The sequence below is a fragment of the Palaemon carinicauda genome, chromosome 6, assembly GCF_036898095.1.
Source record: "Palaemon carinicauda isolate YSFRI2023 chromosome 6, ASM3689809v2, whole genome shotgun sequence".
NCBI classification, from domain to species: domain Eukaryota; kingdom Metazoa; phylum Arthropoda; class Malacostraca; order Decapoda; family Palaemonidae; genus Palaemon; species Palaemon carinicauda.
Genome location: NC_090730.1, coordinates 180,875,170 through 180,902,632, shown reverse-complemented (window position 1 = coordinate 180,902,632; position 27,463 = coordinate 180,875,170). Strand labels below are relative to the sequence as shown.

Below are 27,463 nucleotides of genomic sequence, written 5' to 3'. Positions count from 1 at the left end.
TGTAGCTTGTCAGATTTTTTAACGGCATTTTAAAGGTATATGATCCAGGACAAAGTGCATATGTTTGTAGAGGCCATTATTCTTGATAAAGCATCTTACGTTTACGAGTAGTGGTGTTTAGGAAATTCATGTGGCTCCTTTTAGAGATTTGTTGGGGGTGTCTAGCTTTTCCATATAGCTTCATTTTTTTATTAATATCGGATATTAAATCTTCTTATAAATAATATTTTGTAAGTTTTAAATACCTGAAACTACTAGCAATGCCTAACTATTTATTAGTTCTTTACATATTTACATAACTGCAAAGTAACATTAAGTATAGTTTTACTGATTTAGAGGGAGTTCTGGTGAGATCATTCTAGTAACTGTACCAATAATTGCAGAGAAATATTTCTTATTCCAAAAGCAAATACAGGTCCCTGGTTCAGATTTTATTGGTCAACTGTGTAAATTGCTGTGCAACATTTTATTTGGTTAATGTCTAGGAGAGGGCCGCATGAAGATAACACTGATATTCAATTTATTTTTACTAGAATATGTAGGAATGTATGTAAATAATGGTATACCAGTGAGATAATTTAGTGAAAATCATTAATAGTCGAAATATCGACGATCAAACTCACGCTACTCTTGTCTTCCTCCCAGATTTTTCTAAGTCTGTTGTTATTGTTGACTGTGTCTTATTTTTGCTCAAATGAGCCCTGTAACCACTATAATCCGCAGACAAACTAGTGCACTATGACGTCTTCACGTTTGGCCAATCACAGTGCGACAATACATTTTCTTTCCCAATGACGTCTTCACGTTTGGCCAATCACAGTGCGACAATACATTTTCTTACCCATCACAGTGCGACAATACATTTTCTTACCCAGCCATTTTATTTCGTTCCTAGACATCGAGGCCGTAGCAAGCACGTCGTCTGATATTGCACAAGAAATTGAAAATCCCGTTTCTTGTGCCGACTGTTTCTTAAGTTACGGTGAATTTGTGTTAGCCTATTCGGGGAAAATCGAAAAACTTGTGGATTTGTGCCAGAGACACAATTTAATTTTGCAAAATAAAAAGTGTCCGCATTGTGAGGAAGTGTGTAGGATTGACTACAAGAAACATAGTTTTAGGTGTGACAAGTCTTACATTACGAAAGGACGTAGACGTAAGCGTTGTTCATATAAAGTGTCGGTGTTTGTGGGTACCTGGTTTTCCAAAGGAAAACTGGACATTGAAACTAATTTAAAATTTATAGTTTTGTGGGTTCAAAACTGGTTTTGCTACGATGTGGCCATTTCTGAATTGAAATTAAATAAAGGTAATGTCTGTGATTGGTCTTCTTTTTGCAGGGAAGTTGTAATTAATTGGGTATTAAGGCGCAGCAAGAAAATTGGCGGCCACAATTGTACAGTAGAAATTGACGAGTCCAAATTCGGCAAACGCAAATATAATGTTGGCCGAGTAATAGACGGCCAGTGGGTATTTGGTGGTATTTGCCGAGAATCACGTGAGTTTTTTCTGGTCCCCGTGGAAACCCGGGATTGTGACACCCTGCTCTCGCTGATTAAGGAGAGGATCGAGCCAGGCACAACTATAATTTCGGACTGTTGGCGAGCTGATAACTGTCTGGCAGAGGAGGGTTTTAAGCATTTGACGGTTAACCACAGCCTTCACTTCGTTGATCCCCAGACACAGGCTCATACCAATACTGTGGAGAGGAAGTGGCGGGACGTGAAGAATTTAGTGCCGAAATATGGTAGGAGGAAAAAACACTTCGTCGGGTACCTTGCCACTTCCTACTTCAAGTTGCATGTCGGGGAACCATCGCAACGGCTTCACGTTTTCCTCAAAGCAGCAGCACATCTTTACCAACCAACAGTTTAAGGTAAGCTTCATTGATTTATAGAATATATTATAATGGTGATAGTATAACGAAGGGGGGGTCGCAGGGGGGGCGAGGCCCCCCCCCCCCGGTAGGCCTAGGTAGGGGTACAGGGCCCCATAGGCTAGGTTAGGTGGGTGTCTTAGGTTCGGTGGTGCCCTGAAAATTAAAGTGGCCTTAAGGGGGGGTCGCAGGGGGGGCGGAGCCCCCCCCCCCCCCCCCCCCCCCGGTAGGCCTAGGTAGGGGTACAGGGCCCCCAGGGTAGGGTAGGTAGTTGTATTAGGTTCGGTAGTGCCCCGAAAAATCACTTTTCTCCTCCTCCCCCCACCCAAAAACCCCGCTTCCCACTGGGGTCCCCCATAATTGTAGTAGTAGGTTTATGCTTACATTTTATGTGTAAGAGTTAAGTCTTAGTTTATTTTTTATTCATTTCCTCATGTTTCTATGCGATGTGCAACAATAATCTGGTTGTTTTTTGCCGTTTTTCGTCGTTAATACTTGAAAAACGGGTGCGGCCTTCTCCTAGACATTTACCTTTTATTTTTCTAACTATTCTGAAATACAGATAAAAGCAGTTTGTCTTGATTTTATTCTAAAACCATAATCGTAATTTGCATTGAGAAATTCTCAGCTAGTCTATGCTCAAAGCACATTTCTGTTGAGAAAACTTGAAAAAGGGAAATGCCAAAATGTTATTTGTAGCAATAATAATCAGAAAGGCTAAATAGAATTAAGATAATCAGTTGAATAATCAGTTGAAAAATATATGGTTCAAGTAAGTGGCCGGAAATCAAAGTATATTATCTATGATTCACTTCATGTCCTCCTGGTTTTTGCTACGCCGTGCCTTGCTACGCTTGCAAAACTAATATTAGGCCTACATCACTTGTTCTGGTAGCTTGTAATTAGTTGAAAAATCCAGGTAATGATTGTCATACGAAAACATTTAACAGCTGGCAAAAGTAAGCAACGCATTTGCAATACCTCACCATCAGTCTTCCAAATGTAATCAATGCAGTTAGTGAGAATTTGCGTACACATTTTAATAAACCAATATTTAAGTCTCCATTAAACATATAAAAATGCCAAACTAGCTAGCACTCTTCCAAATCCTAATCCATATCTTATAGCGATTTCTAGTTTCACTAGCAATTATAGTATTGCATATTAACTTTATTTGTGAAAAAAGCAGGTCACTGAGGAGATAATACAATCTGAAGGACGTGATATGAATTATGGGTAATTGTTACTTTAATATCCAGTCACTGACATAAACCATATATATCAACGGGTTGTCTTGTGTTTATTGTGCAATACTGACAATTATTGATGTAAATCACTTATTTTGGCTTGACCTCACCTAACCCCGGTTTCCCATTGGGATTTCCTTTGTCATATGGGAGTGGGCGTGGAAAACTAACTCATTTGAGATATTTATTTAACATGAAATTGCAACCATGCTAGTAGTGTCCGTTGTCTTTTGACATCTAAAAGCTTATGACTGTGGTAACAGGTTTCAAAAAGCATTTTATTCCCTGTGGAAAAAAAATCAGAAAATGGGTATTACATAAGCATTTTTGTGTCGCAGGTATTGTGCCACAGGTATTTTGTCGGGCATTCTTTAACGTTGCTGGTATTTTTGTGTTGCTGGTATTCTTGTGTTACTGGTATTCTTGTCACCAGTATTTTTTGTTAGAGGTAGCTATCTTAACATGTCGCTGGTAGCTATTGTAACATTTCCTGTACTATCAGACATTTTTTATTACGTTACTGGTATTTGTGTTGCAAGCATTTCTGTGTGGTTTATATTTTTTGTTGCTGGTATTTTTTTTAATGGTATGTTTTTATTGCTGGTAATTTTTAATGGTATTTCTTGTATTGCTGGTATTTCTTGTGTTGCAGGTAGCTATTGTAACTTATCACCAGTAGCTTTTGTAACATCTCTTGTAGTATCAGGCCTTTTTTGTTACGTTGCTGGTATTGTTTAGTGTATTTTTGTCTCTGGTGCCGAGCCGCAGGCAGTATCTCTGGTGCCGAGCCGCGGGCAGTTTCTCTGGTGCCGAGCCGCGGGCAGTTTCTCTGGTGCCGAGCCGCGGGCAGTTTCTCTGGTGCCGAGCCGCGGGCAGTTTCTCTGGTGCCGAGCCGCGGGCAGTTTCTCTGGTGCCGAGCCGCGGGCAGTATCTCTGGTGCCGAGCCGCGGGCAGTATCTCTGGTGCCGAGCCGCGGGCAGTATCTCTGGTGCCGAGCCGCGGGCAGTATCTCTGGTGCCGAGCCGCGGGCAGTATCTCTGGTGCCGAGCCGCGGGCAGTATCTCTGGTGCCGAGTCGCGGGCGGGCAGTATCTCTGGTGCCGAGTCGCGGGCGGGCAGTATCTCTGGTGCCGAGTCGCGGGCGGGCAGTATCTCTGGTGCCGAGTCGCGGGCGGGCAGTATCCCTGGTGCCGAGTCGCGGGCGGGCAGTATCCCTGGTGCCGAGTCGCGGGCGGGCAGTATCCCTGGTGCCGAGTCGCGGGCGGGCAGTATCTCTGGTGCCGAGCCGCGGGCGGGCAGTATCTCTGGTGCCGAGTCGCGGGCGGGCAGTATCTCTGGTGCCGAGCCGCGGGCAGTATCTCTGGTGCCGAGCCGCGGGCAGTATCTCTGGTGCCGAGCCGCGGGCAGTATCTCTGGTGCCGAGCCGCGGGCAGTATCTCTGGTGCCGAGCCGCGGGCAGTATCTCTGGAGCCGAGCCGCGGGCAGTATCTCTGGTGCCGAGCCGCGGGCGGGCAGTATCTCTGGTGCCGAGCCGCGGGCAGTATCTCTGGTGCCGAGCCGCGGGCAGTATCTCTGGTGCCGAGCCGCGGGCAGTATCTCTGGAGCCGAGCCGCGGGCAGTATCTCTGGAGCCGAGCCGCGGGCAGTATCTCTGGAGCCGAGCCGCGGGCAGTATCTCTAGAGCCGAGCCGCGGGCAGTATCTCTGGAGCCGAGCCGCGGGCAGTATCTCTGGAGCCGAGCCGCGGGCAGTACAGTATCTCTGGAGCCGAGCCGCGGGCAGTACAGTATCTCTGGAGCCGAGCCGCGGGCAGTACAGTATCTCTGGAGCCGAGCCGCGGGCAGTACAGTATCTCTGGAGCCGAGCCGCGGGCAGTACAGTATCTCTGGAGCCGAGCCGCGGGCAGTATCTCTGGAGCCGAGCCGCGGGCAGTATCTCTGGAGCCGAGCCGCGGGCAGTATCTCTGGTGCCGAGCCGCGGGCAGTATCTCTGGTGCCGAGCCGCGGGCAGTTCCCCTGGTGCCGAGCCGCAGGCAGTTTTCCTGGTGCCGAGCCCCAGGAGGTTTTGGAATTGTGCAGTGAGTACTTCAAATTTTTTTAGCCCCCTCAAATTTTCCTTTATTTCATGAATTCCCAACCTTAATGACAGGGACATGGCTGGTAAAAAAAAATCTGATCACTGAGGTTTTTAATTTAGGGGACTGATATTAAACACGGGTAATGTTATTTAATAATTTGATTTCTCTTCTTAAATTTCTAATCAAAGAGGTCCTTAAATTTATCTGCTATGAGTATAACATCAGGTTCTGTATGTAAATCAAAAATATCATGTGGTATATGATTAATTTATATGCTAACTGATGGTAATAAAACCGTAAACTTGTGTGGAGGACATTTTAAGTTATATATACTTTCAAAAATTTAGATTTTTGCAATCTATAAAAAAAAAATTATTTTAAAAACTTATAGAGATAAATTTCATATTCATCAATCTCTATAATATAAAATATTCTATTGATATGAACTATTTTTTTTCCACACTGACACTGAGCTCTTTTATAAAGGTTATGTGCTTCCACTCTTCTCTAGGATTAAAATACTAAGCCTTTCAAACTCTTGCACAACAAGTTGAATGACCTTTTGGAGATATCAGATCATTCAAATTATAATTAGCTTAGTGTAATACCTACTTTGTTGCATAATTTATTACTATTTAATTGGTGTTCAGTTTGAGTAATTTTCATATTGTAAAGTTGAGAAAGCATTATGGTTTGATAGTGCCAAGTGGTTCGATTGAGAGAGAAATTCTCAGCAACTCGCTTTGAAACTTTTAAGCAATGGCTTGTATGTGTTAACTTACATCTTTGGCATATAATATGCTACATGCATGTCTGTAAACTCTGAATTCTGTGTACTAATCTGTAAATTCTTCCAGGTAGACGTCCTGTATCGATGGGGAATTACTGAGCCGCTGCTATGATTAGGACCAGGACATCTCAATATTATAATAACCTTTACCAATGCTCCATTCACATGGAAACTTGAAGAGATTTATGGCACCATATTAACTGGAGTGAGTCTTCTTTGCTTTTTAAGAGTATCTGTCCGTACAGAAGATATCTGGATCATTTATTTTAATGAATAAACTATAACTAAATACTTAAATTTTTCCCTATCCTTTTTATTGTATATAATATTGACATGGTGGTTTTAATCTGTAGCCGAAATGATTAACAGTTATAATGGTACTTTGTCTATATTTGGACTGATACATAACGTTTAACCTACTGTAATAGTGTTAATATAATAAATGATTCAGCTCTCAAAATTTAGTTTAGGTAACTAATATTACGCTTCAAAATAACGAATATACTAGCATTACTAATGCACTGGTAGTACAATGCAAATAGAGAAAAAAATGGACAGTAGACCTATAATTTAGAAATATACGTTGCGTGAATAGTACTGGTTATCTGAAATGGCTGGAAACCTTTATATGGGCTTTCAATAGTTAAAGTAATAAAGGTAATGTGGGACAAAATTTAACTTGTATTTGACAATAAGTAAATTTTGATAAAATTACCATTATAAATACTAAACAGCTTTTCCCATGCTTTTTTGTCACTGAATTTAAACACTCTTGGATAGTCACAGTTCCATAAGTTTTCACGTTCTTTCTTTTTTAAATTTTATTCCAGAATCTATATTGAAAATCAATTTAGTTCAGGGGTTTAAAATTTGAATAAAAAAAATACGTAATGTTAGGTTCTTGTGCTTCGCCTATAACCTTTTTTAAGTAAATATGTTTGCTTATGAAAATATGCTGAACTGGGAAAAAGAATCCAGTATTAGTTTATAGAATACCCACTGTTAGCTATCGAATATAGATATGAATTCTACAAGTTCTTTTAAAAGCTTTGTATAAGTAATTGTTGCATTGTTGAAGCATTGATGAATGTATAGAATCATAGTACTGAATAGTACTTAAATCAATTTAACTCGTGGGTGAGATATAGCCTATAATTTATCCTCAATGTTTGCAGAATTTATAAATACTTATCTAGCTTAGTTTATCGAATTAAACGACCCTTTTCAACTTCTTTGATTCACTTAATGTCTATAAATGTTTGTCAATATGTAGTAAAGCTAAAAGAGTTATTGTAGGTAATGTAGGATTTTTACAGGAAACTAGCTATTGAAGATTTTAAAGTCAGTTTTTTAAAGTCAGTTATTTCATTTGTCAACGAATATCATATAGTATTAAAGTTTGATTTTGGAGGACATTCATAAATATCTTCAGTATGTGGAAAATTTAACTTAAAGATTGCCCTTAATCTTGTGAATACATTATAAAACTCGTTCAAGCTGTGAACTTTTTTGCTGAATTTCATGGAACTTTGGTCAGCATAAGCAGTTTATAGCACAATTCCTTTTCTAAATTTTCTTTTATTTGCAATTAATCTGTATTGCAAAATCAATTTTCTAGAAACTGCAAATTCTTTTATTGAATAAATTTGTAAATAGCACAGTTCATTTTCTAAAAGCTGCAAATTTTTATTTTATTACCAATTTGTTTGAAGCAGACTTCATTTTCCAGGCAAAGATAGAAGTAATTTGCGTGGATGACCTCTTGCAGGATCATATGCCCATCATTTTTTTTTTTTCATATCTTATTTAGCCTCTTTAATTATATGTATTTTCATTTTGTGACTTGTCCAGATCAGTGTCCAATTTGCTTTGTTCGAGGTAGAGGTTTGAGCCGAAGTATTTTTTAAAATAGTATTGTCTTATGAAAGTAGATTTTCAGTTACCTCTAGTTGGGTACAAAATCTAGAAGTAGATTTTCAGTTACCTCTATATGGGTACAAAATCTAATAAATAACTTTGAGATGTCTTAGTGAATAAAAAAACATCTATGATCAAAACGAAAAAAAATAAAATTTAGATCTATATCTATTTTATTTGTATCCAATAAAAATGTAAATATTCTTCAAAATACACAAAGTCCCCCTTGTTCTGGAAGAGAACACATCTTTCATAGTTATTGTTTGTGGTATCTTCTTCCTTACTGGAAACAACTGGTATCTTCTTCCTTACTGGAAACAACTGGTATCTTCTTCCTTACTGGAAACAACTGGTATCTTCTTCCTTACTGGAAACAACTGGTATCTTCTTCCTTACTGGAAACAACTGGTATCTTCTTCCTTACTGGAAACAACTGGTATCTTCTTCCTTACTGGAAACAACTGGTATCTTCTTCCTTACTGGAAACAACTGGTATCTTCTTCCTTACTGGAAACAACTGGTATCTTCTTCCTTACTGGAAACAACTGGTATCTTCTTCCTTACTGGAAACAACTGGTATCTTCTTCCTTACTGGAAACAACTGGTATCTTCTTCCTTACTGGAAACAACTGGTATCTTCTTCCTTACTGGAAACAACTGGTATCTTCTTCCTTACTGGAAACAACTGGTATCTTCTTCCTTACTGGAAACAACTGGTATCTTCTTCCTTACTGGAAACAACTGGTATCTTCTTCCTTACTGGAAACAACTGGTATCTTCTTCCTTACTGGAAACAACTGGTATCTTCTTCCTTACTGGAAACAACTGGTATCTTCTTCCTTACTGGAAACAACTGGTATCTTCTTCCTTACTGGAAACAACTGGTATCTTCTTCCTTACTGGAAACAACTGGTATCTTCTTCCTTACTGGAAACAACTGGTATCTTCTTCCTTACTGGAAACAACTGGTATCTTCTTCCTTACTGGAAACAACTTCCTTACTGGAAACAACTGGTATCTTCTTCCTTACTGGAAACAACTTCCTTACTGGAAACAACTGGTATCTTCTTCCTTACTGGAAACAACTGGTATCTTCTTCCTTACTGGAAACAACTGGTATCTTCTTCCTTACTGGAAACAACTGGTATCTTCTTCCTTACTGGAAACAACTGGTATCTTCTTCCTTACTGGAAACAACTGGTATCTTCTTCCTTACTGGAAACAACTGGTATCTTCTTCCTTACTGGAAACAACTGGTATCTTCTCACGTACTGGAAACAACTGGTATCTTCTCACGTACTGGAACAGGTGGTATCTTCTCACGTACTGGAACAGGTGGTATCTTCTCACGTACTGGAACAGGTGGTATCTTCTCACGTACTGGAACAGGTGGTATCTTCTCACGTACTGGAACAGGTGGTATCTTCTCTCGTACTGGAACAGGTGGTATCTTCTCTCGTACTGGAACAGGTGGTATCTTCTCTCGTACTGGAACAGGTGGTATCTTCTCTCGTACTGGAACAGGTGGTATCTTCTCTCGTACTGGAACAGGTGGTATCTTCTCTCGTACTGGAACAGGTGGTATCTTCTCTCGTACTGGAACAGGTGGTATCTTCTCTCGTACTGGAACAGGTGGTATCTTCTCTCGTACTGGAACAGGTAGTATCTTCTCTCGTACTGGAACAGGTAGTATCTTCTCTCGTACTGGAACAGGTATCTTCTCTCGTACTGGAATAAGTTTCTTGAACTCCTGTCTCATAGTGGCACGTGTTTGATTGAACACATCTCTTACTGGAAGATATTAGACTAACGGGTCTACATTCTTACTAGAACGTGTATCCTCGTATTGAAAAGCATATCATTTCTCACTGGAACAGTTTTACTTTTAAGTGTCTTCACTTACTGGAATGGGATTCAAGCATCACAAATCTCGTTCATCATGTCCCTTAATCCCTTCTCTCGTGTCTTTTTAAGGGTACTTGTCCCCTCAAACATTGCTTTTTTCACAGGTCTCAAAGGGAAATAGTTTTCTCATAGTATCTCATATGCATGGCCGCTTTTTGCAGTCTCTAGGGAAGGAGTCGTCACAAGTGTCGATGCATGACTAATAACTCCAGAAGGGAAGGAGTCTTCTTGCAAGTGGCGTATGCATGACCTCTTTTCATAAGTCTTAAAGGGAAGGTGTCTTAAGTGTCGTATGCAGGGCTTCCATGTCACATGAATCGAGGGGAAGGAGTCCTTATGTGTTGTTGTGCATAGCCTTTTTTCCAAAAGTTTCTTAAGGAAGGGGTCTACTCACAATCCAAGGAATGAACCTTAGCCAAGAACTAACAACTATCCTCTTCCTTCGGAGGTTATGGGCTTATTGGATGGAATTCCCAAAGGCTATGGAGACTCAATTTGTCTCTTATGTGCATCAAACTATACCACCTTCTGCTACCTCTTTATGAAATACACATGCTCTGCAAAAATAGAGTATTTATTAGCATACAGTAATTAGTGAATTTCACATGCATTATATTTAACCTTTTCACATGCAAAATAATTCTTGACCTTGCCACATACATTGGAGGGGTGGCCCTGTCGGGATAGCTGTGTTGACAAAGTAAATCCAAAAACTATTAGGGCCATGACATAACATACTTCAGGGACTACGTATTTGAAGCTATCCTAATAAGTCTATTACTTGAATACATAGAATTGCATCATAACTGAATCTGGATGCATGAAATCTGGTTTTAATGACCTTCACTCAGACCCTGTGATATTATTCAGAGCTACAAAAGTATGGAGGAATTAACACTACTGAAGTACACTGATGATCCTACACCCTTATAGGGCCACATGTGGGAATAATTTATTCAGGTTAGAGTATTCTCAATTTATAGTTTTTTCATTATTACATAAATATTTTCTGTTCATTTTTATCATTGAGACTTACTACCTGCAACAAAACTATCATGAACCTCTCAATTTGTTAAACCAATGAAGTTTGGTAGTAGTAAAAATCAAGGAAAACCAAATTTTGTAATCTAAAAGTTTGCAAAACTAGTATGAAAAAAAATAGTATCAAAGCTTTGACTTTCCCCTCAGTAAATTGAGCGGTGTAGATTTTATCAAATTATATAAAAATACCTAGCAAACACTTGGCATTTCCATAACCAGTGCCAAAGTGTTAGGGAAAACAATGTTAAAACTAACCCGAAAACCAGAACTCTAAAATCAGATGCTATAAATTGTGTGCTATAAATTAATAATGTTGACATACCATGACTGTATAAATGCATACCTATGGATTACAATATTAGAATGAAAAATTTAATCTTAGTAAATTTCAGAATCTAGCTATTATATCTGTTGTAGAAATATATAACTTAAAACTACCCCCAGTATCTAAATCTTAGAACCGACCTCATGTGTCGTAGATTTTTTTCTACTCTATTAATGAATAAAGGGAACTTTCCTTGATTGAAATAAAAATATTTTAATGCCTTTACTGAATGTAATCTATTGGTTGTGAAAACACTGATTGACAGTTTTATACCTTTTCAAGGTAGGCTATCTTCAAAAGGGCAAATTACAGAGTTGCTATTAAAAATCAAGGCTCTGATTTTTAACTTGCAAATTAACCATGTCAAAGTTCTAAATTACAATTATTTATCAATGAGGAGTTTTCTTTCCTTTCCAAGTACTAGAGTTTAATAAAATCTGTTCCAGAGATATGTTACCATGTATAGCAAGCAAGTATTTTATAAATATTAATAAAACATTTCACCCTAGGATTACAAAATTTATATAAGCAGAGATATTTCAGTATCTTTATTTAGTATCAGTTTGTTTCACAAGGTATCCTTTGATATATCTTTCATAAAGAATTACAAGTGAATAATATAAGGATAAATTTACATACATTTTACCTCAAAAGTGGACAAAATTTCAAAACCTCGCAGTTTTGATAGCATTTTAACGGGAAAAATATGCGTGCAGCTATGTTCAAACCCACCTCACTTAAAGAACCAATATCCTAAATGTAATACTGTATATGAACCACCATGACACTATTAAATACAACACGAATAGTCAATATACCACTAGGTATTTGTTTTGTGCACAAAAATAAACAAAAAGATTCACAATAACATCTACCCCCCAACGTAAGTTTATCTTGCAAATTAAATCTGAGGGTAAAACAATCTTTCAGGTTTTATTTATATGTTTCAAGAATATTTTTTTATCTATAAACTACTTTTCATTGGTGTATCCAATAACATACCAAGTACTTTATACGTTCCTATATTTAACTATAAATTGACCCCTAAAAAACTAAAGACTTCATACATAGCTGGTACACTGAAATTGATCAAGATAAGTATGAAGATAGCAAACTATGGGTTATACATAAAAATAACTATATGGTGGTTTATAACAGTAAAATTTAATGCTATTATTTATCATAAATATTATGGATCTTGCGTAGGTTCATTGTAAAGATAATTTTCATATCCCATCTTCATACTTTAACTATCAACTGTACTTCCTTTGACTTATTATCCCTCAGACACTAGGGAACGTTTAGACCACACGCTTTTAACCTTTGAGTAAAGAATGTATTAAGAACAAATACAAATAGTTAAACACTATCAAAGGAAACCTTGTTAAAACATTATGAGACCCCAATCTAACAAAAAATATATTTAGCAAATTCCAAACTATGAATTGTGAAATTTTCGAAGCAAAGGTTCATTAGAGATTCTGTGAAAAGTTAGATCTCATAAATTTAACATTACTCATCGTTTACATTATTGTAATGTAAGGCATTCTTGGAATTTGAGAAAATCCAAATACCAACAATATATCTCTGGTCTATCTACCAGATGTCTATGTCGACATCTGGAAGTATTATTGAACTAAATTTACATAAGTTTTCAAATAATTAAAAGTATCTTTATTGTCTATCTACAATTATCAGGACTTTTCACTAAATAAATATTGAACTTAATTTACTTAAAAGCTATTCAAATGATTATAAGTATCTTTTGGGGGTGAATTTTCATATGTGGTTCATAAGCTTACCCCTTCCTACGCCTTTTCAACATATTCACTAAGATCTTATATAAGGGTAAAATTATGACAATTTAACGGGAACATCTAAGAACGTACAAAAATTGGTTTTCCATGATTGATTGTAACCAGGTATGATGTCACTTCTCACTGACTTTACCATACTTTGCTTGAAAAATTAAAAATATGCCGTAGTTACCTTCAGGATGCGAAGCCGACCGTTCCCTGTTAAGACTGAACGAACAGGTTTTTATCGTTAATCCAAAAAGTGTGCAAGTATTAGATATCAATATGCACTAGTAAATATCAAGAGAAATTTAAGTACAGTTATACCCCTAAAGACTAATTAGACCAAAAAAATGCCAGATGTTTCAGAAAGCAGAAGTCTTGACCGTTCAGGTAAATATTTTAAATATATTAGTTACAACATTAGTAAAAACAAGCATGGCTTAAATTACCTACTAAATTACCTTACTGTGTATTTAAAAGCTACTTATTTTAATATTAATCGCATCAATGAAAATTTGGAAGATCGAAATCTCCTAGATAACCTCACCACAACCAAGGCAAAATTACCTCGTTCCAACACGACAGCTGTCCTAAATCGTGTCTTAGTTGTAATAAGGGAAACAAACTCCTTTGTTCTTTGCAAGAAAGCCTCTTCCAACATTCAGTAGAACGGTTAGGCTGGCTTGGTTGAGTACTTTCCATCCCTATAAAAAAAATTATAATCAACCTTTCTTACCAATTATCAGTAGAAAAATATTAAAATTTTGAAAGTGTAAGTAGTATATTTATATGAAAATTAATACGTAATACAATGTTACGTTAAAAATTATACTATTCCTATTTCCGGATTTAAAACAATTTAGATTTGCCAAAAACCTGAAGCATCTGTGACTTGTGTGTATTGTAAGTATATGAATGACTTCACATGGAGGGAGTCTGTCTGGTCAAGTTTTATGAGTATTAAAAGTATTTTGAATAACGTTGGACATGGTGGGTAAAGACTAAATTGTCCTTTGCGAGAGAGAGAGAGAGAGAGAGAGAGAGAGAGAGAGAGAGAGAGAGAGAGAGAGAGAGAAACAAGATTAGTAGATAGCAAGTAACATACAGAACATACAAACTGTTGCTAAAGCAAAAGTATATTCCAAATAAGTAGATTAGCAAGCAATACAAAGACACACAGTTGCAAAGGGCAACATATTACAAATGACATTACCTCCTCTCAACTTATAAGTAGGCTGTAAAGTACTCAGAAACGCCACGATGCTCTACCAGAAAAGTAACTCTTCGAGTGTTATAGATTAATATGGCAGATTAAGCTATAATAACGATGCTGTACCAGACAGAACTAACTACCCGAGTATTAAAAAAGATTAACATAGATGAAGCAGTAATCTTTTATTCTTAATAGAATTAAAGTTCTTTAAGGGAACCTAAAGGGCAAGTTATATTAGTCACCATTTTAATGAAGAGCTTTGGTAAAAATAATCCGACTAGTGCAAATTGTATATGATTAGCTAGCAATAATCCCGAAGCTATTTTGAATCCTTAATGGTATCACCTGAAAGATTTTTCGAGCAAAAGTATGTTTAAAAAAAATAGGAAAAATACCTTGTCCAATCTGAGGAGTTTTTCTTAATTTCAAAATCGAAAATGTCAATTTTTCTCAGATACTGAAGCATCGGCTTAATTTGGCTGTGTAAGAACTCTTGCAGCTGCTGCCATCAGAATCCCATGGGATTGGCTCGATAGTTTTATCCATACCTGAAATTGAAAGTTATCAGTAAAAGAAATAATGTCTGAATTAATCATGAAGATAACCTGAATACCAACTGCAATTTCATTTATGAAGTTTGGTAAAGTGTATAATGTGATTCCTGTTTACATCGGTATCATACAATTGAGTTAATACAAGTTTTGTCCATGCAGAACCAAACAACTAAGCTTTTTTAAAGTTTGTTGTAAACCAATTTTTGCTGAAGAAACTTTTTTATAGCCTTTTCAAACATTCCCACTTTGGCTTTCTTGCGCTGCTTTCTTTCAAACCAATAACGAAGTCATGCGCACCCATATACTTTTAACTTTATCGCATATCCAACCCTCTACTTATATCCACTAACATATGCTAAATTTACTTTGTAAAAAGTAATATTACAAGCCAATTTCTTAAATCAAATCTCTAAGAAATCAGTGGTTCGAGCTTGTTGGCTTTTAACTTTAACCCACATGCATCTATCTCAATATAGCCATGTCTTTTTTTTTCATAAACAGACTTCCACATCAATACACTGTTGCATAAGAAAGTCTAATCTGTTCTCCATATTTCTCCCCTATTTCCTTTCATCAAAATCTCATTATACAGATTACCTAGTGCATAACGTAATAAGTAGCACTTCTGCATTTGTTCGTTACTATAACTGATGTCTTTACAGAGGAACAATAATTTTCGTTATTGCACAAACTCTAGCGCACATCAAGTATTCTATTACACCTTATTTTAAAATAGTCTTTCAGCTTTCACTATTAGGAAACATCAATGAGATACCAGGATTCTGCTTAAACAGAAAACTAAATATTAATGAATACAATGGTTAAAATGACAGGCATAAGTAAATATAAGTAAGACTAGTGTCATTGGTAACAACCACACTAATGCTGTCAAATGTAATATAATCAAGGATAAATACAGGGATGTTTAGCAAACTAACAACATGGCTTGCAAAGTTTGTACTCAATTGGTGTTCGATAAACACCCCTTCCCTTAACCTGACAAAGCACAAACGCCATATAGATGTCCCCTAACAACCTAATTAGGCCTGCTACACGTGTCCATGTAATGTTTCAATCACTAAATAACCAACTCGTCCAGTTCTTAGTGTTAGGGACAAAATAAATGATATACTTTAATTACAAACAATCATTTATAAAGGGATGGGGGCTTCTGGCCTTTTGCACATTTCTTTGGCCCACAAATGGGCAAGATAATTTACGTGCAAAGTGTCAATATAAGAAGTGAAGCAAAATGTTTAAATTTTCTAATGTTCAGGAGGGTTAAGGGGGATAATTTTGGTACACGTTATTGGCAGTCACTTAATACCTATTTTTCTCTACGTAATCATTATTTGGAATAGACAAAAAATAAATTAGATACTGAATTTTCCTGATTTTTTTCAAGATGTGTACCCGGTTCGTTAGCGGAATAATTACATATTTACAAAGATAGGTGAAGCATGGATGGCATACATTAGGGTTACTAATCAATATTGTCATATGTCATGTTAGGGTAAGAGTAGAGCAATAAAGTGGGCTTATATCCTTAGTTTAGATTGTAACCAAGTCAACATGAACGTCTCTATTTCCGCACCCCTATAAAAGTTTACCATGACTTCTAAGCTTTATATTAAGCCTTGTTAATGAGATTCCTATCTGCAATTTAGTATACGATTCAAAATTACCAAATAAATGACCAGAACCAAAGGAAAGAATGAAATTGGTATTCACATTTCAGTCTATTTAAACGCACTTATTCACAAAACGACCGGCAATTTATAGTGAATTACTGTTTGAATAGCAATTAATGCCATACAATGCTATGCGCTGGCAAATCAAGATCTGTCTTAATTACTCATTTTATGGTCTTCAAGGTTGTGTGGGATTTGGTACTCTGAATTCAGTAAGATGCTATGTACGAGTTTAGGAGATGATGCATCCATGAAATTCTATCTGACTATTACTAGCAAATACACACACGTGATTAAGCGATTCAATTTGATTTGAAGTTTATCTACCTACAACCAGAGAAATCTGAAAACTCAAATACAATTACTATGAAAATTTTTACTATTAAACTGTGATGAAAGTAATGTCTATTACTAGCAATTATTTACAAACATGATTAATCAATTTGATTTAACGACTTATAATTGATCTGTCTATAATAGCAAAATTTGGAAAATCATTAAATATGACCAGGTAAACTTTACTATTCACCTGTGATAAAATTAATGACTTGCTAGCTAATACACATACCTGATTAAGTGATTTGGTTTAGCGTTTTATAATTAATCTACCTCAAAAAAGCAAAATTTGAAAGTTAAATATAATCACCAGGAACAACTTTACCTGTCTTTATTACTAGCAAAGACAACTAATAAATGATTTGAGTTAGTGATTAATAATTAAACTACCTATACCTAGCAATATAAAATATAACCACCAAGAAACTTTTCACTTCACCTGTGTAATGAAAGTAATGCCTTGGTTACTAGTAAATACACATGCCAGATTAAGTGAATCAATTTAGCGATTAATAATTAAACTACCTACAACAAGCAAAATATTGAAATAAATATAGTATAGCATCCAGGAAAGTGACTATTTACCCGAGTAATATAAGTAATGCTTTGATTACTGGCAAATACAGATACCTGATTAATCGATTTGATTTAATTATAATAAACCTACCTAAAACAAGCAAAATTAGATAATTTATTAAATATGAATCATTGAATATAACCAGCAGGAAAATTTGAGTATTTACGTTCAATAAAAGTAATGCCTCATTAAATATAACCAGCAGGAAAATTTAAGTATTCACGTACAATAAAAGTAATGCCTCATTAAATATAACCAGCAGGAAAATTTGAGTATTCACGTGTAATAAAAGTAATACCTCTTTAAATATAACCAGCAGGAAAATTTGAGTATTCACGTGTAATAAAAGTAATACCTCTTTAAATATAACCAGCAGGAAAATTTGAGTATTCACGTGCAATAAAAGTAATGCCTCATTAAATATAACCAGCAGGAAAATTTGAGTATTCACGTGCAATAAAAGTAATGCCTCATTAAATATAACCAGCAGGAAAATTTGAGTATTCACGTGTAATAAAAGTAATACCTCTTTAAATATAACCAGCAGGAAAATTTGAGTATTCACGTGTAATAAAAGTAATACCTCTTTAAATATAACCAGCAGGAAAATTTGAGTATTCACGTGCAATAAAAGTAATGCCTCATTATATATAACCAGCAGGCAAATTTGAGTATTCACGTGTAATAAAAGTAATGCCTCATTAAGTATAACCAGCAGGAAGATTTTAGTATTCACGTGCAATAAAAGTAATGCCTCATTATATATAACCAGCAGGAAAATTTGAGTATTCACGTGTAATAAAAGTAATGCCTCATTAAGTATAACCAGCAGGAAAATTTGAGTATTCACGTGCAATAAAAGTAATGCCTCATTATATATAACCAGCAGGAAAATTTGAGTATTCACGTGTAATAAAAGTAATGCCTCATTAAGTATAACCAGCAGGAAGATTTTAGTATTCACGTGCAATAAAAGTAATGCCTCATTATATATAACCAGCAGGAAAATTTGAGTATTCACGTGTAATAAAAGTAATGCCTCATTAAGTATAACCAGCAGGAAGATTTGAGTATTCGCGTGTGTAATAAATTGAAACAATGCCTTATTAAATATGACCAGCAGGAAAATTTCAGTATTCACGTGTAATGAAAGTAATGCCTATATTACTAGTAAAAGCACGTACCCGATTAAATACATCGATTTTGCGTTTTGTAATTACCTGCAACTACCAATAATTGAAAGTTTATTAGATACAACCCCCTGGAAAAACTGACTATTCACCTGTATAATAACAGTAAACTTCGTAAACCTGTATAATAACAGTAAACTTTGTAACCCGGTATAATAGCAATAAACTTTGTAAACCTTTATAATAACGGTAAACTTGGTAAACCAATTTTCCGTAAAATCAAGCCAATCACGTACTTAATCAACCGAATACCATGTTTAACAATTTTAAATTCAAATACTATATCGCTGAACAGAAAAAACTGTCTTACAGAGGATGATATAAATAAGTTCACATAAAATTAAGCCTCACCATTTTAAGCGCAGTTTAGGTTTTCAATATTTTACAAGGCAAGTTTTAACCTGGATAAGTTAGCATATTCAATGCAACAGTTTCCCTATATAAAGCATGATTTTTTAATTAGCATACTTTAATCGCAAAACAAATAAAAATAGCATGCACTAACTAACATACTCTTATTAGGCTGTAAATGTTGTCTTATAATAAGCTTCGACTTTCTCGAACGCAAGACAAAAAAGCAATTAATATTTACTTACATAGTACGAATGGTTAAGCCTTCGAAATCATAAGAGATAGTTTAAAATTGTAACCAATATAATTACAACACGTCCACTTAAAGATACAAGATCCAAATATCAAGTTAAGTGATGAAGGACCTTCTAGCTGCCAGAAATCAAGGATTATTGAAAACTGTTACCCTTTGCGTGAAATAAATTGTCCTTGTATTTTAGTTGTTACCATTGTTACCAACAGATGGCTTCAGTATATTACTATTACGTCATGCATACAAAGGTATTTTGTTCTTTTTTATGTTTTTGTTAAAACTACGGAGACAATGTTGTGAAGATGCTTACAATTTAGAGAATTCTTAAAAACCTATATGATGTCGAATATGATAATGTGGAATGTTATTTTTAATCGTTTTATCCAGTTATAATAAAGTTTTAACCTTGAAAATATCTAAACAAAACTGTAATTTTCTTTCTATTCCTACTTAAGGTTTTTTTTTGTTCTACAGTCTTTTTATTAAATGAATATCCAATGAGTTGTGAAAATCCTGAAGGTATATAAAACCTCCCCTTAGTTTTTTCATTCTAACTGCATATACTGCAACAAAAAAAAACATGAAAATTGACATCAAACAGACTCATTCTTATAAAAAATGTGCTAGTACTTAGCCAAGCAGGAATAGCTGAGAAAATGAATGGTCTTTATTTTAAATCCTTAGTATATAGGTAATATCTAAACTCATATAAGCACAGAAACATACAAAATACTCAAATATTATATATATATATATATATATATATATACATATATATATATATATATATATATACATATACATATATATATATATACATACATATACATATATATATATATATATATATATATATATATACATACATACATACATAAATATACATATATATATACATACACACACACACACACATATATATATATATATATATATATATATATATATATATATATATAGTTATTTCAATGCACTTATGAAGACTTGTTAACGCACTATTGGCTGACGATTAAATAAAAGTGACCAGCTTATACGATTTATGCAACTAACAATAAATAAAAGAAAAAGATGAAACAGTATCTATGTAAATTGATAATCTTTAGTACTCTATCATTAAATGAATTAATTACAGTAAATCAATTTGACCTAATAGAGAGTTAAGTTGAACTGAGTTCTCACATAAAACTCCTTATGGATAGTTGTAATTCTAAGCCTCCTTGGATAGGCATTAATAACAAAAGCCCGACAAATGTTGAACTTTCAATTAGAAAGAGGTTAATTAGCTTGGATTAATTCCTTCCTTTATACCAATCAGTGTCTCTAGGAGAGAAAGAATGATGATAATTGGCAATTACTGATAGTTTCTTCATGGGTGTAATGGTTAACTTACGATTATCGTGAAATAAAAATTCCTACATATCAGCTCATGAATGTTCCTTAAATTTCGTATATTCTTGAAATAAGCGAACATATATTTTTATATCTGATGTCGATTTAATGTAAGACTTGCTTGTAAGATAGCAAAATAATTTTCTGGAGTAAACATATAAATATATATATATATATATATATATATATATATATATATATATATATATATATATATATATATATATATAATGTTTATATTTACATATATATACACATACACATTTATACACACACATATATATATATATATATATATATATATGTGTGTGTGTATGTGTGTGTGTGTGTTTGTGTGTGTGTGCGTGTGTGTATGTGTGAATTTAGAAAATAATCTAGGAATATCAAATCATCGTCTAGCTTGTTGCATATGCAAGAAATAGGCCTAATGTGTATTTCAAAAATAGAACGTTCAACGTTGATAACAATAAAAAAAAATGTACACTACTGATCTTATTCCATAAACAGAGATATCCTTTTTATTTATTAAGGTTTAGAATTTACTTATCAAACTAGGAGAATGATGAGAGCTTATAGAACATAACTGAAGCGACAAGTAACGATGCCATAGCAAGCAGGACAATTCCCTAGAGACTGACCATATATATTATCAGCGCCCAAGATCCTTTTTCACATAAGAATGGGCAAGGGATGGGGGGGGGGGGCTAAGGCAATAGCTGCTGATGACTCTGGAGGTAGACATATAGGCATCCCGGAACGCACATTTAGTTCACTAAGACTTTCAGGATTCTGACACTACAAGAAACTATCGAACAGGGTCTCGAACTCCAATCCGGTGATCGCCAGACTGGGACGTTTCCAATGGGCCACCAAAATTTCTATTTTACATAATTGAAAGAAAAATTAGACAAAAATATATGCATAAAACAAAAAAAAAATCTTAAAAATTATCTTCAACTATGTCATTCATGAAATAGAATTTTTAATTATGATATACACATGATAATCATATTATAAGTAAATTTATTTTCAAATTCCATGTCAACAGGCTTTCATTAGGTAGAAACTGTGAATAGCTGAAACATTTTCAATAAGATTTGAACAGAAATATGAAATCGCATAGGACGTGTGTCATCAATTATAATAGTCATGAAGCACCTGCATAATTATTTATATTGTTATTGTTCTTAGGTTTTGTATGTTTTATAGGTTATTCTAAACTTGAAAATTTAACCTCTTTCAGTTATATTCTATTGTAGTTATAATTGTTGTATTAACAGTGAGTGATGTTTGGTTATTGCTATATTTAGAAGTGAATTGATATTTAAAATTTAGCTGAATAATTCATTTATTTTTATTTATACATAATCTACGTTAATTTTAGAAGATATACAGCAAAACCCACATATTACCAACTTGGTAGACAACTGACTCCAAGAAAGAAAGGTCAGTCGGGAATGCATTTGATTTTAATTGAAAGCCATTTCTGCGTCCTCTTGTTTTCAATGCCTTTGAAGATGACGTAGTTATATGACGAGCTTGAGCTTTGATGTCTCTATTTTATGATTAATTAACCATCAAAAGTTGAACGTGCTTTACGGACTTCCTCTCTTAACAACACATTTTTTGTTGTTGTTGTGACTGGCAGTTTCGTTTTGGCATGGATGACTGATGGGTAATGAATAGGCCAATTTGCCAAAGGTCTCCTTTGAGAGCTCCACAGGCGCATTCTTTTTTACACACACACACACACACACACACACACACACACATATATATATATATATATATATATATATATATATATATATATATACATACACTCAGAGAGAGAGAGAGAGAGAGAGAGAGAGAGAGAGAGAGGAATATGTTAGTTACAATAGTCATATATATGCATAGACATATATACATATCTATATATATATACATATATATATATATACATATATATATATATATATATATATATATATATATATATATTTATATATATATGCAGTATATATATATATATATATATATATATATGCAGTATATATATATATATATATATATATATATATATATATATATATATATATTTATATATATATATAAATATATATATATAATTATATATATATATATATATATATATATATATATATATATATGTCAGTATATTCTCCGGAACGAAAGAAAAAGACCAATCCGTTTAATTTGCAACCATGAGAGACACGTGTCCTTGAACTAGGCTGTTTGATTGCGAGTTAGAGATTCTTGTCTTAAAAGGCTTTCAATTTTTCTTTGTCAATATCTACGCACGTGTAATCTGCCACTGGCTGGAAATTCTGCAAAGAACGACATATTGTCTAAACGAAAGATGAAAACCTTAATATATAGATGTTTTGCTTTCTGGAAAAGAGAGTTTTTTTACACTGATTGATATGAAAGAGAAATTTTACCATTTTTCTTTTGATATTTTGATGGAAACAGTTATCTTTCATATAAATCAAATGGAAAAATATATTGGATTTTCACTATCATACCTAATGATAATCTATATTTGTAGTTTCAAATGTTCTCTGAATGCTTAATTGCACTGGGCAACTAAACGAAAACGATTCTCTAAATATGAAAATAACGAGCAACTATACAAAAGAACATATAGAGATAAAAAATAAAAATTATTGGTTTGGATTTAAGAGATACGATTAAAGTCACGTATAGCGACTTTTTATAATGTATGTACATGGATGAGATCATGATGAAGGGTAGATGGAGCTGGTTTGGGAATGCTCTTCGCACTCCCCAAGAGAGATTAGACCACCAAACTTTTAATTGGATTCCACAAAGCACTAGAAGAGTTGGAAGACCTAGGCCTACATGGCGGAGGACTATGAAGTCTGAAGTATGAGAGGATGATTGGAGAAGTGTTTAATTAAAAGTTCAAAATAGAGGCAACTGGTGAAATCTAACCGAGGCCGTTTGCGTCAATAGGGGTAGGATGATGGTAATGATGATGAGGATGATGATGGTGATGATAGCAGCTTTTTACCTTTTCATGACAAGGGTTTTTCAGCTTAGAGTCCAGTAGTTCCTAAGAAGCCTATCTCTTGTTTTTCTTGCTATATAACTAACGTTAGGTTATCCTATTTTGCCCTATCATAAAGGAGCTAAGGTAAAGTAAGTGAACTAAATCCCTGGTAGTTTACGAGGACAATTTGTTTTGTGACAATCTCTATTCATGTCATTTACCTAACCTCATTTCATCCCATTTTTCCGTATCATAAAGACGCTAAGGTAAAGTAAGTGAACTAAATCCCTGGTAGTTTACGAGGACAATTTGTTTTGTGACAATCTCTATTCATGTCATTTACCTAACCTCATGTCATCTCATTTTTCCGTATCATAAAGACGCTAAGGTAAAGTAAGTGAACTAAATCACTGGTAGTTTACGAGGACAATTGGGTATGAGACAAAATGGATCCACACTGCAGAGGAAAAGCAATTTCATGTCCAATATGCCATCAGCAGTTAATAGACCGGGTCTGTTGGACGATGTTGTTTTGAATGATGTATAGGTTCGTTAATCTTTTGTGATTTCGCCAATAAGGGATACTCGAATAGGCATAGTTGCCGTTGCTTTTGTTGCTGTTTTTATGAAGACCTTTATCAGTAGGCTGTTTCAATATTGCAACATTGATTGCTCAATCTGTTTCCCGAAATATTGAAGAAAAAAAATTGTATCTATAAAAGAGCAAACGTATTTGGTCAAAATTTTATGAAATATTCTTACATTGTTTTATGGGAGAGTAATTTTAGTTCTTACTGGTGAAATATTTTGCTTTAGTTTGCTTCAATGTGATTAGGTATTTTGCCTCCGGTAGGACTATTTTAAGCAATTATTTTTTATTTTTATATTTGTACTCTAACATATTCAATTTTTTTATATAAAATTTATGAGTCCATTAAATATTACACTCAATTTAAAGGCTGAAATTATGTGTTGTTTTCTATCATTGTTTAAAGTTGATTGATTAATGAAAACGACAACACAAAAGCATAAAACGAGAATTTGATTGACTTTATTAAATTGTTGATGGAAATCTTTCAAGTAAATACAAAAAAATATATTAATAATTCACAAAAAAATACCATTGAATAACAAATTAAGTCAGAAATACATATAATGATAAAAAGGGTAATCATCTGTATGAAAAATATTTATAATCATATTTTAAAAGTAAGAAGATTGTTTCTTGGAAAAAGATAATCACAATATCCATAACATTCAGTTAGCTCATAATATAGGTTTAATTATAATAATCAAAGCCTGTAGTTATGCCTGACGTCAGCATAGTTCATAAGTAAAAGAAAAGAATATAAAAAGGCTAATATTACTGAAATACATATCACGCTCTGAGATAATAAATTAAAAAAATCACTGAAGAAGAAGAAGAAGAAGAAGAAGAAGAAGAAGAAGAAGAAGAAGAAGAAGAAGAAGAAGAAGAAGAAGAAGAAGAGAGAGAGAAAGAGAGAGAGAGAGAGAGAGAGAGAGAGAGAGAGAGAGAGAGAGAGAGAGAGAGAGAGAGAGAGACAGAGAGAGAGAGAGAGAGAGAGAGATGCTCCATTTGAAAACAAGAATTCCCTTTCCTCTCCAGATAGAGTAATCTACTTTGCTCCTCGGAGCAAGTCCCGAAATATGGGAATCCATTTGCATATTGCTATTTTGAAGATGTACGATGATGCTGGAAATAGAAAGAATATAAGGGAAAAGTTTTACAATTTTTACAAATATACATATACACACATAATATATATATATATATATATATATATATATATATATATATATATATATATATATATATGTCTGTGTGTGTTTGTGTATGTGTATCATTTGTATGTATACTGTATATTCATGCATACAGGTGTGTGTGTGTGTGTGTCTGTGTGTATGTAGAGTTCCAACTTATGCAGGAATAAGTACTTAGCAAAAATAAATGAGATAAAACTTCAAGGTCGATGATATGTTACAGTTTAGTGTTTTCTATTTCCTTTCTAGTTTAGTTGAATGATTCAAATCCCAGTCTCTACGTTAAGTTAATTCTATCTACAGCCTCCGTTTGATTACTCCTATCCCTGTCCTTGATTGGCAAGAAAATACAGATTCTCGTATCATTTGGAATGAAAATACCTATAAGTTACCGTTATCATATCAAAAGAAACTTAGTAAATTAGGATATATGATCCTCTCTATTAAAGGTTTAAACACCGTTCATAAATGCAGAGGCAAGGGACAGTGACATTACCCTATCAAGTAGACTAATACCCTAGAAACTGATCATATTACCTATGATCTGTGCCCAAGCCCCTCTTTGCCAAAGCTATAACCAAGGAGGGCCAGGCAATGACTGCTGATGCTTCAGCAGATAGACCTATAGGCTCACCCAAACCGCTCCCCACCCCCTCCTCCTTAGTTCATAAGGATGGGGAGGTTGCAATGACCAATTGAACTAATGAATTTGGGCGGGACTTGAACCCTATTCTGGTAATCTCTAGACTAGGCTGCTACAACTAGTTCAACACACCCCTTTACATTTTTATTGAAATGACTTCCAAATATATAGTTTCTTTGTATGATATGAAAGTATGTGTTTAATTATCTTTTTACTAGGTTAAAGTTTATCTCTATTCCTTTCAGTCCTATCAATATATTAATTTCCCATTGAAAATTATATAATAGAAGTCAAAACTAAAACGGAATAATTAATGAGAAGTATTAATGAAACATGATAGAGAAAATCTTTTCCAAAAAAATATCTAAAATGGGATTTTTTCAATAATGGTCAGATTTTAGTTGCCAGATTTTATCACATTCTAGGCAGAGGAGAACAAATTTCGCCTGTGGTTTTGTTCTGCTTTGGAGAATTTGTCTATCATTCTTTCATATATTCATAACATAAATCAAATAAACTTCATTAGAATTAAACTGTAGGATCATTCACGAAATCACCTTTCTTGAGAGATTTTCTACAGGCTACCAAAACAAGAGCTAGTGTCTAGCACAAGGCTCGACAATCTATCAAGCAAGCAAGCAAGCAATTCATGTGAGAGTGGAGTGTAAACTGAATTTAATCTCACGACCGTTAGGACCAGATCTAATCAACACGTTGCTCCGAAACAAATTTACCGTGATGAGTCAATTTGCATGTAAAGAATGTTTCAGTGATTAGTGTTAGTTTAAAAATTATTTACTTTACATGCTAGACATTATTGGAAAATACGCATGTTTACATCAAATTCTCATCAGATGAAGAAATAGTGAGTGGTAATGGAGAGAGAGAGAGAGAGAGAGAGAGAGAGAGAGAGAGAGAGAGAGAGAGAGAGAGAGAGAGAGAGAGAGAGAGAGAGAGAGAGAGAGAGAGAAGGGGGGGGAGCCTATTTAACGCATATATGCTTTGGCACTCATCAGTAGATTTCTTAATACCCATTATGTTTATTGAAAAGCAGAAAAAACAGTGGGAACGCATTAATAATAATAATAATAATAATAATAATAATAATAATAATAATAATAAGAAGAAGAAGAAGAAGAAGAAGAAGAAGAAGAAGAAGAAGAAGAAAAAGAAGAAGATGAGGAAGAAGAACTGTTATTTTTATTAGCATTATTGCAAAATAATAATAATAATAATAATTATTATTATTATTATTATTATTATTATTATTATTATTATTATTATTATCATCATCATCATCATTGGCCTCTCTCCTATTGTTATAAACGATTACTTATTTATCCTATACAATATCAAAAAGTATTTTTTGGTAGAATAGGTAGCACAATTATACAAATCAATTAATCTCCAATTCTAGTAAAATATTAAAGGTATATCATTACTTAAACTTTTGAGATAATCACAATAAAAAAAAATTAATATAAGCAAAGTGTT

At 34.3% G+C, this 27,463-nt stretch overlaps 2 protein-coding genes and 1 long non-coding RNA gene across 3 annotated transcripts; 1 reads left to right on the top strand and 2 right to left on the bottom strand.

The window, feature by feature from the left end:
- The first annotated feature begins 477 nt into the window (after nucleotides 1-477).
- Nucleotides 478-1,875, top strand: LOC137642333 (uncharacterized). Its single transcript, XM_068374827.1, has 2 exons — nucleotides 478-538; nucleotides 896-1,875. The coding sequence occupies exons 1-2, from the start codon at nucleotides 478-480 to the stop codon at nucleotides 1,873-1,875; spliced, it is 1,041 nt and encodes a 346-aa protein (XP_068230928.1).
- Nucleotides 1,876-9,168: 7,293 nt separating this feature from the next.
- Nucleotides 9,169-9,663, bottom strand: LOC137643379 (homeobox protein ESX1-like). Its single transcript, XM_068376209.1, has one exon. It carries the CDS (start codon nucleotides 9,661-9,663, stop codon nucleotides 9,169-9,171), a length of 495 nt encoding a protein of 164 aa, XP_068232310.1.
- Nucleotides 9,664-11,708: 2,045 nt separating this feature from the next.
- On the bottom strand, nucleotides 11,709-19,262 carry LOC137642845 (uncharacterized). The gene is made up of 4 exons (XR_011044892.1): nucleotides 19,132-19,262; nucleotides 14,583-14,735; nucleotides 13,542-13,678; nucleotides 11,709-13,199 (listed from the first exon to the last, which is right to left on the bottom strand). It is a non-coding gene; the product is annotated as an uncharacterized lncRNA (long non-coding RNA).
- Between the last annotated feature and the right edge of the window lie 8,201 nt (nucleotides 19,263-27,463).

Coding starts and splice junctions, on each gene's coding strand:
- LOC137642333 (XM_068374827.1), top strand. CDS start 478: ATGTCTAGGAGAGGGCCGCATGAAGATAACACTGATATTCAATTTATT. Junction 539..895: donor ATTTATTTTTACTAGAATAT/GTAGGAATGTAT, acceptor TTTCGTTCCTAG/ACATCGAGGCCGTAGCAAGC.
- LOC137643379 (XM_068376209.1), bottom strand. CDS start 9,663: ATGAGACAGGAGTTCAAGAAACTTATTCCAGTACGAGAGAAGATACCT.